Source organism: Euphorbia lathyris, chromosome 9 (genome assembly GCF_963576675.1).
Source record: "Euphorbia lathyris chromosome 9, ddEupLath1.1, whole genome shotgun sequence".
NCBI lineage: Eukaryota > Viridiplantae > Streptophyta > Magnoliopsida > Malpighiales > Euphorbiaceae > Euphorbia > Euphorbia lathyris.
This window is the reverse complement of record NC_088918.1, coordinates 17071919-17082625: the sequence shown is the minus strand read 5'-3', so window position 1 is coordinate 17082625 and position 10707 is coordinate 17071919. Positions and strand designations below refer to the sequence as shown.

General features: G+C 34.1%; 1 protein-coding gene across 6 annotated transcripts; it reads left to right on the top strand.

The window, feature by feature from the left end:
- The first annotated feature begins 5398 nt into the window (after positions 1-5398).
- Positions 5399-10302, top strand: LOC136206573 (uncharacterized). 6 transcript variants are annotated; one of them, XM_065997674.1, is made up of 10 exons: positions 5399-5744; positions 5838-5936; positions 6092-8108; positions 8439-8804; positions 8874-8955; positions 9044-9176; positions 9276-9433; positions 9525-9952; positions 10016-10070; positions 10160-10302. In XM_065997674.1, the coding sequence occupies exons 4-9, from the start codon at positions 8684-8686 to the stop codon at positions 10054-10056; spliced, it is 963 nt and encodes a 320-aa protein (XP_065853746.1). In that variant the 5' UTR covers positions 5399-5744; positions 5838-5936; positions 6092-8108; positions 8439-8683; the 3' UTR covers positions 10057-10070; positions 10160-10302. The 6 variants fall into 6 exon arrangements, with proteins under 6 accessions (XP_065853746.1, XP_065853748.1, XP_065853744.1 ...); XM_065997676.1 differs by having other exon boundaries at positions 5401-5744; positions 6097-8108; positions 8880-8955; XM_065997672.1 differs by having other exon boundaries at positions 5401-5744; positions 6097-8108.
- The last annotated feature ends 405 nt before the right edge of the window (positions 10303-10707 follow it).

Sequence of the window (10707 nt, the reverse complement as noted above, 5' to 3'; positions counted from 1 at the left end):
CAGGAAGAATTTTGTACACGAGACTATACTTCCAGGGGTCTGTTTTTTTTCAAAAAAAAAAAGTTTATTTTAAAAGTTTTATTTTAAAAGATTTTTTTTAGAAGAAAAAAACAAAACAAAAAAAAATGCATGAGAAGTGATGCGATGCTGAAACGAAACACAATTCCATTAATTAAAACTTCTTTCATACAAACTATCAAATTAAAACATAAACAACAACATTTGACAACAATCTCATCCTTCAGTTAAATTCACCATAGTGCGCCATGTCACACCCGACCCTAAATGACCTCAATCGGCATCGGGCGTGAAATAGAAAGTTCATAATCAATACTTAGGAGTCTCCAACCTCGCCTAATCTGTCGGCAACCTTCTCTATATCCTGTACTTTATCACCTAAAAACATTAAAACCATTTAAAAACGTGAGACAAAAATCTCAGTAAGAAACTATCAGCTATAAAAACCAACTTTACTTAACATAACTACATTATACCTTTAGAAAGGGATTTAATCAAAACCTTATAAAATATACTCAAAACCAAAGTTCATAATATAGTCAAAGTAGTAAACCAAAAACCAAAAATATATAATCTTGTATCGATTCTTGAGTTCAAAACCTTATAAAATATTATAATCAAATAAGCGTTTTTATCAAACCAAATCGTAATCAATCAAACGTAAAACCTTATATCAAAATCAATCATAACGGAAAACATAATCCAAATGAACTTAAAACATTGTATCCATCCTCGAGTTTCTCCCCTTAAGTATCAATCCATAACCACATATATAATCGAGACGTCTCTTAACATTGCCTATCCCATATGGTCTTACCCGACACTTCTTTGCCATACCCAATAGGTCTTTCAAACTGTGTACACAGGCCATGTCTCTCACTGAACATGGTCTTCAAATATGAAACCACCGATCCGGATAGCTCTCGATGGATATCAAATCATAAAATCATAAAATCATGACGTACTCAAATTTCCTTTCACAATCAAATTCCAAACTATTTCATCACCATAAATCATTTGGCTTCAATTAGCCTTTTTGTATCATAAAAATTATATTTGGACTTCAATCCAAAATAATAACAATAATAACCGCAACAGATTTCTCAATCCAAACACAAATCGTAAGAAATCATCAAATTCATTTTGTTCAATATAGATATATATTGAAACCAAAAACATATATGTATATATGTAAATCAACCAAATTAAGCCTTAAATCAATATAATCATGTAAAATATGAAATCCATAGAAGCATAATCAATAGCTTCATTTGAACCGTAATTTCACAATAAAAAGCAAAATCAGGAAAACACAAATTTTACAAAATTCCTGCATAACCCTAAAATATCAATTTCTGAAACTTCTTTGATTATATATATATGTATACATAAAACTCAAAATATACTTGATAGTTACTTACCTTGGTCACTAATTAAAGACCACAAACCCGTTCAATTCGCCTCTAAACTCTGTCTAAGCCATTTCCTTCCAAACACTGCCGAAACTTAAAAACTCTTCGGCTAGGACTTAGATCTATACATAAGGATGCTATGGTTCCAATTTCAAGTGATTCGGACGGTCGAATCTCCGTAAATCAAAGAAATGGTGGAGAAACGGTTCAGAAAAACTGATGAAGAAGATGAAGAGGCAGAGGCAGAGAAAGGAAAAAAATGGAAAAAAAAGAACCAAAGATGATGATCATCATCATTTCGTATATATATATCCAAATCTGGATAAAATCCAGTTTGATCCTTCATCTTTATATAATCTTTTTAAAATTACCCTAAACTTTTAATTGACACATAAAACCATCAAATTAAGTCCAAACTTTTCCTATAGTACCAAATAAAAATCACACACCTAATAATTATAATATATATTAATATTAAGATATAAATTCTAGAATTTTAGACACGGACGTGACACGCCATCTCCTCGATGAGGTCATTCAAGCGTCCATACAATTCTGCCCCCTGAGCATTGGAAACCACTAGTCCTACTTGTATACCGGCCAATTCACGTGATATGCTTCCTGCTCTAGCCGCTATTGTTCTGAAGATCTTTGTGGCTCGAATGATCTGTTCGTCTCTTACTTTCCCCTCTTGCTGGTATAAATAGTTATGATCTTGCAACTCACGGATCTTGTTGTCATAATCCTCGATTTTTACCGATGTGGTGTCGAGATAGTATCGGTACTCGTCAGAAATACTGTCCCTTTCCTCTTTTATCCACTGATTCTCAACTTCCAATTCAAGAATCCTCCTTTGTAGGCAGTCGATTTCGATCTCCTGGGCTGGATTTATGGGGATATCTAAGTCCATAAGTTCTTCAGATCCTTCCAAGACAGTGAACCTCCTTTCCCGGCTCTGAACCCAGCTCCGATGACCATCGCTTGCTATAGTTCTGAGTTGAAAACGATCAACTTTCCTTATTTTCCCCCAAGCCACGAGTATGGCTTGTACCTTGTTTTTTGCACCAGGTTCTTCATAAGAGAAGTTGGACTGCCCTAACCCGGCGGTCACATGTACAAATTGTCGTGCTCCGAACTGTCTACGCACCATACAAGGCGCATAACCAATCCCACCCCATGGTCCGAGGAGTGGCACCCATAAGTAGTCACCACATCTAAAGATAGCTTCTTCTTCGATGTTCCATTTAGCCACCCATTGTATTTGGTTTTCTCCGAGTCGCTCTAGGAACCTTAGCCAATTTCTCCTAGAAGGTCCAGTTTTGGGCCAACCCACTTTTACAAAGTCATTGATGTAGTTTTTTGCCGGATCGTACGCTTTGTTGTATATCACCCTTGGGAAATTAAAGCGTTCAGGACAGTGCAAGTGACTCAGGGCCCATATGCATAAAAGTTGTGTACATCCTTCAAATCTGCCTCCCAACATTCGGCATTTGTCAAGCGATCGAAACGTCTCTGCTAAAATCCCAATGATCGGATTTTCTCCATATACCCTTCGCTGAACGACTCTAGTGAAGTACAAAACCACTTTTGGGTCGACCTTCCCTTTTCGCTTGGGAAACAGAACCAAGCCATAAACCAAGAGTGCTATCATCTTCAGCCCCTTCTCATTGTCACGGTTCTCATCCGCGAATGCTAGCATTTTGGATGTGTCAAACTTATGACCCGACCTCCATTCTCTGATGTCATCGGACTGCTTCCCAACCATTCTAGTTAATTGCCTCCACAGTTTCTCATCCTTATTATAGACATATACCCTATGCCCATCTGTTAATGGAATATTCAAGAGTTAATGGTATTCCTCCAAGGTCGGGGTCAGATCATGTTCTCCGAAAGTGAAACATTTATAGACTGGGCTCCAAAAGTTTACCAAAGCTCTGATCAATGCAGGCTGTACCGGAACATATAACAAGTGCACAATCCACCCATACTGTATGGTTAGGCTTCTGAGAGCTTCATTTGCCAATCTATCAACAATAGTCTTTAAGCCTTTGAGGTCACTCGGGCTTGAGTCAACATCAACCAAACCTGAAGGTAAAACCATACCACGGGGAGCCTTGCTATCTCCATAAACTTCCTGACTCCTTCGAGACCAATCATCAACTGCTCCTTCGCCTAAAACTTCTATCATGTTTGAGGATGATGCCATGAGATTGTGTCAAAGTATTCCTGTTTATGTTTTTATTCGGTAAATGACATCAAAGAAAGTAAATGAGACATTAATATAAAAGAATTGTGTTTCGCTATGGAACCAATGTATAATAAAATTTCCCCATTTAGGTTGTAGTCAATGCCAATTTAGTATTCATCGGAAGATCCATTTTACTTGTTATTTGATAAATCCTTTTTATATCCCGAGAAATGATTTTTCCTTAAGATAACATTATAAAACCTTTAGGCATGTGTGATTTGTCATTTTACAACCTTTATGGGAAAATCATGTCTTATTAATGTCGACACAAAAAGGGTTAGACATAATCATAGATACGTCAATCAAATCACACCAAACAATTTTATATTATGATGCACATCCTATAGGGTTAACCTGCACAAAAGATTGGCTTCTAGTGGGTAGCTCTTGGATCTAATTCTAAAGGTAGAAAAGTCGTGGTTCGGGTCACAAATCCTTAACCCCAATCATTGCTGAATGGGGAAGTCCAATTTGCGTTGAGTGCGTTTCAGGACCCCAACCTCGGTGTTCCCGAGAGGACAGTCCGTACTTTGCCTCGCCCTAGATCTTAGAAAAAGGGTAAGATCATATACATGACCTTTGAGTGCGAGTGTGATTGTGTAGCTTTAATGATATGTCAATAAAAGCAACTATAAGCAAAGCAACAACACATAATTATGAACACATAGTACAAACATATAGAAATACGCACATAGCCGGGAAAACTAAGGTCCCCAGCAGAGTCGCCAGCTGTCGCGCCTGTGCCCGCGGATCGCGAACTTTATATATTCGATTCGACATGGCTCTCGCTCTACTGGTTTGATAACGGTGCTAGACAGTCCCTCCAAGGAGACTAATCAATTGGGTTTTGAGTCGCCACCAATCAGTTTGACGGTCTGATTGGACACCGATTTAATTCCAAATTGACCCATTCGGGTAAGTTCGGATAAGGTGGTGGTCTGCGATGATTCTAAGTTCGGTTTCCGGTTACGTGTAGGGAAGAGACGTAATCTCACCCTACCCCGCCCGATAAATCGGTACTGTTGTACTTATACGTGCTTGCTCTTATGTGTTTGTGTTTATTATTGCTTTGGAGAGTCATTAGTTGTATATATTCAAGCTATTGACAACGCTCGCAAGGTTTTTGTCGTATGTTTACCGAGATCACTATCCAGTGACCAACATGATATGATTGTTATATAATCGTTATACAACGATCGAATATTAAGACATAATAATGTATTAAAATATAATAATCGGTTTCAATTATTTATCGTTTATTTATACGAATCACTATTCAGTGATCGAGGTAATATGTTCGTCATATGACCGCTATTCAGCAATCAAAGCTTGATAATGGAAGTTGTATATTATTAATATTTGTTGATAAAAACATAGTTTTAATGGGATTGACAAGGGAAAATTATTATATTTATTAAAACATAATAATATACGACTTATTAATTATTTATACGAATCACTATTTAGTGATCAAGATACAGACCACTATTCAGTGATCGAGATAGTTGTTTAATAAAAGGATAAATTAGTGCAATGACTAAATTGCACCAAAAGTAGAAATAATTAGCTAATTAACCTAAATGCTTGAATTAAAATAATCTGATATGAATTATAAACTAATTAACTAAATTATTTATCCATTATTAAAGGAAAGAGAAAAAATTAAAGCTTAGATAAGTAAAAGGATGACAATTGTGATAGGGAAGGGGCATAATTGAATCCAATTTTAAAGATTGGGTCAGTGTGCATCGGATTGAATAATTGGGGGTTCAATTTGTAATAATAAAAAGAAATGAGGTAAGAACCTCACATTACGGATTAGGGTTGCATTCCAACCCATTCACCGCCTCCATTTCCTTTTCCTCTCTCTTCTCTCTCAAATTTTTGCTGTTAAAGAAGAAAGCAGCGGTCATCCGACCAGCCGCCGTTCTTTACCGAGTCTGCTTCGTCGTTTCCCGTCCATCCCTTCATCGTTCACCTCGGTCCGCCGCGGCGGAAGCTTCGCGGACGACAGAGGTAACCGGAGACGAGTGGATCCGTGTCTCGGCGTTCCCGTATTTCTTCAGGTACCAGTTTCGTGATTTTCATTTTTTGTATAGAGCTTTACTCGTTTTTTTTTGTTGTTGACTAAGACCTGATGTTTTTTTTTTACTTTTTAGCTCAACTGTGTCGTGTTTCAAGATAACGGTGAACTGAAATGGTTTCTGGCTAAATGGCGGTTCGGCTGATCAGATCGGTAACCACAGATTCTGAACCCGGTAAGATTTCATCACTGTAACTAAACCTTATTTGTTTTTTTTAACCTTATTTGTTTTTATTTATTTATTTAGTTAGATGTTAACTCATGTTTGGAGTTAATATCTTTTATCCGAATTATAATCGTTCTATTCTAAACCTTGCTCGTTTTTCGTAGCTCAGAATACTCTCTCCTTAGGGCCCCCAAAGATTTTATCTTTACGATACTTCCCACAGAGAAGACGAACCCAGAGAGAGGAGGGGCATTGCCACATTTTCCAGAGAAGCTTCATTAATAAGACTTTGTTATTGTCCTTAGCTTGTCTAATACCTAGACCCCCGTACTTTTCGGCTGGCAAACCTCCTTCCAAGGAACCAGGTGGATCTTTTTCCCTTCTCCAGAATCTCCCCAAAAGAAGCGCCGGTTAATTTTATCAAGCTCATTGAGAACAGACTCAGGCAGTCTGCAGGCTTGCATGATATGATTAGGAGCCGCACAATTGACAGACTGGATTAAAGTCAGACGGCCTGCCAGAGAAAGAGAACTAGCTTTCCAATTTGCACACAACCCATTGGTCTTGTCCAGAGTTTCTTTAAAAGAGGCTTTAGAAACTCTGTCACTATGGAGGGGGAGCCATTTTCCATTTTTCGAGTAACAGCACAAACTACAGTTCTTTTTTTTGTAATAACAAACCAAAAGGGTTTTTTTGGAACAATATCAAACCACATGGGTTTTTTTTGGAATTTACCCTTTGTTTTTTACAATAAATAATTTTAAAATATGTGGTTATTTGTTCACACTAAGTTATAGTAAGCAAAAAATAAATAATTCATATATCATACTATTTTTAAAAAAAAAATACCTTTAATACATTCTATTTAGTCATATCATGTTTATATATTATTATTTTTTTTTAAATTAAAAAAAAGATTACACTTCAAATTTGACTTTAACACACCTATTAGGCTATACTTTAATAACATGTCTTTTTTTTATAGACATAATCTATAACACTATTTCTTTCATTAAATGTTTTGAATGATTAGCGTACTTATTGGCTTTCTTTCTACAATTAGTATTATGGATACTTCTATATAAACACTTTCTCATTAAATATCAAACCATATCTTTTTATTCTTCACTTAATATACTAAAGCTAAAGATTTTGTTTTCTTATATATAATCTTATATTAAGGTAAACTATAATCTTTTTAATTTTATTTTATTATAGAGTCTTCTATTTAATTTTTATTTAGAAACAAAATGTAGATGTCTTTCTTTTATAATACTGTTTAGAGACAAAAAATTTAGTATGGTTTCCATTTTTATTTTTTGTGTTTAGTTACAACACTTATTTCAAAAAAAAAATTCAACTATTATATTTTGGGTAAATTCCAAAAAAAACCCTGTGGTTTGGCCGATTTCCTAAAAAAACCCTTGTGGTTTGTTAATACAAAAAAAAGGAATGTGGTTTACGCCGTTACCCGAAAAACGGAAAATGGCTTAACGGTGTTAAAGTGCTGACGTGGCACAGGGGTAAGGTTGGAAATTCGAATTTTTTTTTTATTTTTTTATTTTTTTCCTCTCTCTCTCCTCCTTCTTCCTTCTTCTTCCTTCTTCCTTCTTCTTCTTCTTCTTCTTCTTCTTCTTTTTCCTTTTTCTTCTTCTTCCTCCTTATTCTTCCTTCTTTTTTTTCTTTTTTTTTAAGTTTCCGGAAATCTGGAAATTTCCAGATTTCTGGAGGATTTTCCAGAAATCTGGAAATTTTCAAAAATCTGAAAATTTTCCAGATTTCTGAAAAATTTCAGAGTGTTCGAAATTAAAAAAAAAAAGAAAAAGGAAGAAGAAAGAAGGAAGAAGGAAGAAGGAGGAAGAAGAAAAATGAAGAAGAAGAAGAAGAAGAGGAGGAGAAGGAGAAGGAGGAAGAAGAATGAGAGAAGGAAGAAGGAAGAAGGGAAGAAGAAGAAGAAGGAAGAAGGAGGTGGAGGAAGAAAGGAGGAAGAAGAAGAAGAAGAAGAAGAAGAGAGAGGGTAAAAAATAAAAAATAAATCGATTTTCCAACTTTACCCCTTGCCACGTCAGCACGTTTAACACCGTTAAGCCATTTTCCGTTTTTCGGGTAACGGCGTAAACCACAGTCCTTTTTGTATTAACAAACCACAAGAGTTTTTTTAGAAATCGGCCAAACCATAAGGTTTTTTTTTGGAATTTACCCTATACTTTTTTAAACAATATTTTATTACAACATGGACATATGTTTTATATAAAAATTTTGTTGATCATCTATTTTCATAAATGTTTACCATAAATATCAATATTCAAAATTCATATTATACTTTTTTTAATTTAAAAAAAAAAACAGATATTGTATTTCTTTTCACGAATGTTTGTATTTAATTTCCTCTTCTCATTTCGTTTTACACTCTTCATTTATTCATTCACTTCATGATATATTTCACTAACTTATACATATACCTTTAATTTACAACTTTTAACGTGAAATTATTTTTCGTTTTCTTTTCAGATGTTCACTACGATAATTCCCTTTGCCACCTTCTTACCGGACATTCTTATTCGATTAAACTTACCACCCTCATATTATGTGGAAAGTGAAGAAATTAAAAATAAAACTTTCACATGTGCTGTTTCTGTGCCATGTTTGGATGAGTTTGGTCGATTTGAAGTATAAAAGTGATTATATGTTCAATTGGTTCAACGAAAGTGAAACTTTAAGTTTAACATTTCACATTTTAAATAAGTGGACAATGGATGAATGTCGTTTTATGGGACGAACCAGCCAGCAAATTCCCTGAGGATGTGATATTTTCTTTTGCTCAAAACACACCAATTGCAGCTGCTTTCGTATCAATGATACCTAAGGCGTTCAATGGTAATAAGTTGTGATCTACGTTGAATTATTATAAATGTTAAGATAAGTATTGACAATTGTATTCTGTAGATGAAGTTAGTTTAAACAGTTCATCCGCAACAAGATTCTACATAAATCCTGAAATCCCAGAAATACAGTCTTTTCTAGAAAGGTAAGATATTTAGTATATTATTTTTGTTAAATATAAACATGTATATATGTATAATATTATTTACTAACATTTAATACACGTATTATAGTGTTGAACCACCATACCCTTTGTTGAAAAAAAGCACCGTATACTCTCCAAAGGTAGTCAACATAGATACTGAGAAAGAAATGAATCGGAAGACAATTGCTGAGTTGATGTCAATAGATATCCATACTGATAAGGTTTCATTAATTTTTTATTTGGCATATATAGTAGAAAAAATTACTTTTACAAAATAAAAGTGAATGTTCTGAAATTTTACTTTTTTTTTTCCTCTTTAGGAAATAAAGTTCACATGCAAAGCAAAAATCAAGGAAGTTGACCCTAGCGATGGTTGGTGGTATCGTGCATGTCCTAAATGCAAAAGTAGTGTTCAAAATTTTGATGACAAGCTATGGTGCAAAAACTGCCGATACATAGACGACATACCACTTCCTTGGTATGCTAATAAATTCTTCATAACATTCCTTCATATATATATTATTTCAGATTGAAATTATAATTGATATATTTGTATATTTAAATTTTAGGTATAGAGTTAAATTGGCTGTTGAAGATGATACAAGGATTTGTGCCTTTGTTGTTTTCGGTCATATGGCTACAGATTTAATTGGTATTCCTGCGAATACTCTTGCAAACAGCTTTAAAGAACGACATGAAGTTCCACCTGCTATGAATAAGATTTCCGGTGTTGAAACTGTATTTCAGATTCAAGTTAGCAATTTAGTTGACGATCCATCTAACATATCTTTTAAGGTGATTTACATTTTCAAAGATACTCTCCTCACACCTAAAAAAGAAATTCTAAGTCTAGATTCAACACCTTCTACTCATTTGAAGTCACCTATATCTCAATGTTCTTTGCAACATGGAGCAAAAAGGAAGCTTCAGTTCCTAGATCAACCATCAAATGTACAACAACCACCGACAGAAAACTCAAAAAAAAAAAGCGAAATGAGTATGTATAAAAATATTTAATTTATTTTTAATAAATAATTTTAATATTAATATGTTCTTTCAGGGGGGCTCAACTTCATCCAAGAAGAAGTAATAGTACCTTAAACATAAAGATTAAGGTTAGTTTATTTTATGTCAAATTAAGTAACTTCGTCCAATTATTTGAAACAAATGTACTTATTATTAATTTTTTTTATGTAATTGACAGGTCATCTGGAATGTCTCTCTAGACATTTTCCAACTACTATCTATATTTCTATCTTCATCTACTTTTGTATTGTATTGAATATTCAAGCATTGTACCTGCACTTACTTAATATGCTACTTTGCTGGAATTATTATCAATCTATTCTGAACAATTTTAAATTAAAAAAAATCAAGAATTGAAAATTTAGAATGCTAATTTATTGAAAATAATATCAATCTATTTTTTAACAATATTATTACAGATCGATATTTTCATACACTTATATATGTATCAAATTAGATGGTAATATAAACGAACTCCAATTCCACACATTATTAAGATTCGAGGACAAAATCAGCATCTCATTTATTTTTTGTGGCCTCCAACTGATCAACCACCTACATTTCTGGAAAATACATTTATCATATAAATAATGAGATTAACAAAAAAAAATTCAACTAATAACCAAACGAAATTTGTTTGGGTGAAAATATTACCTTCTCTAGATCAACGAGGACCAAGGACAATTTCAGGAAGGAAATAGGCGAATACTATAAGGAGGATGACAA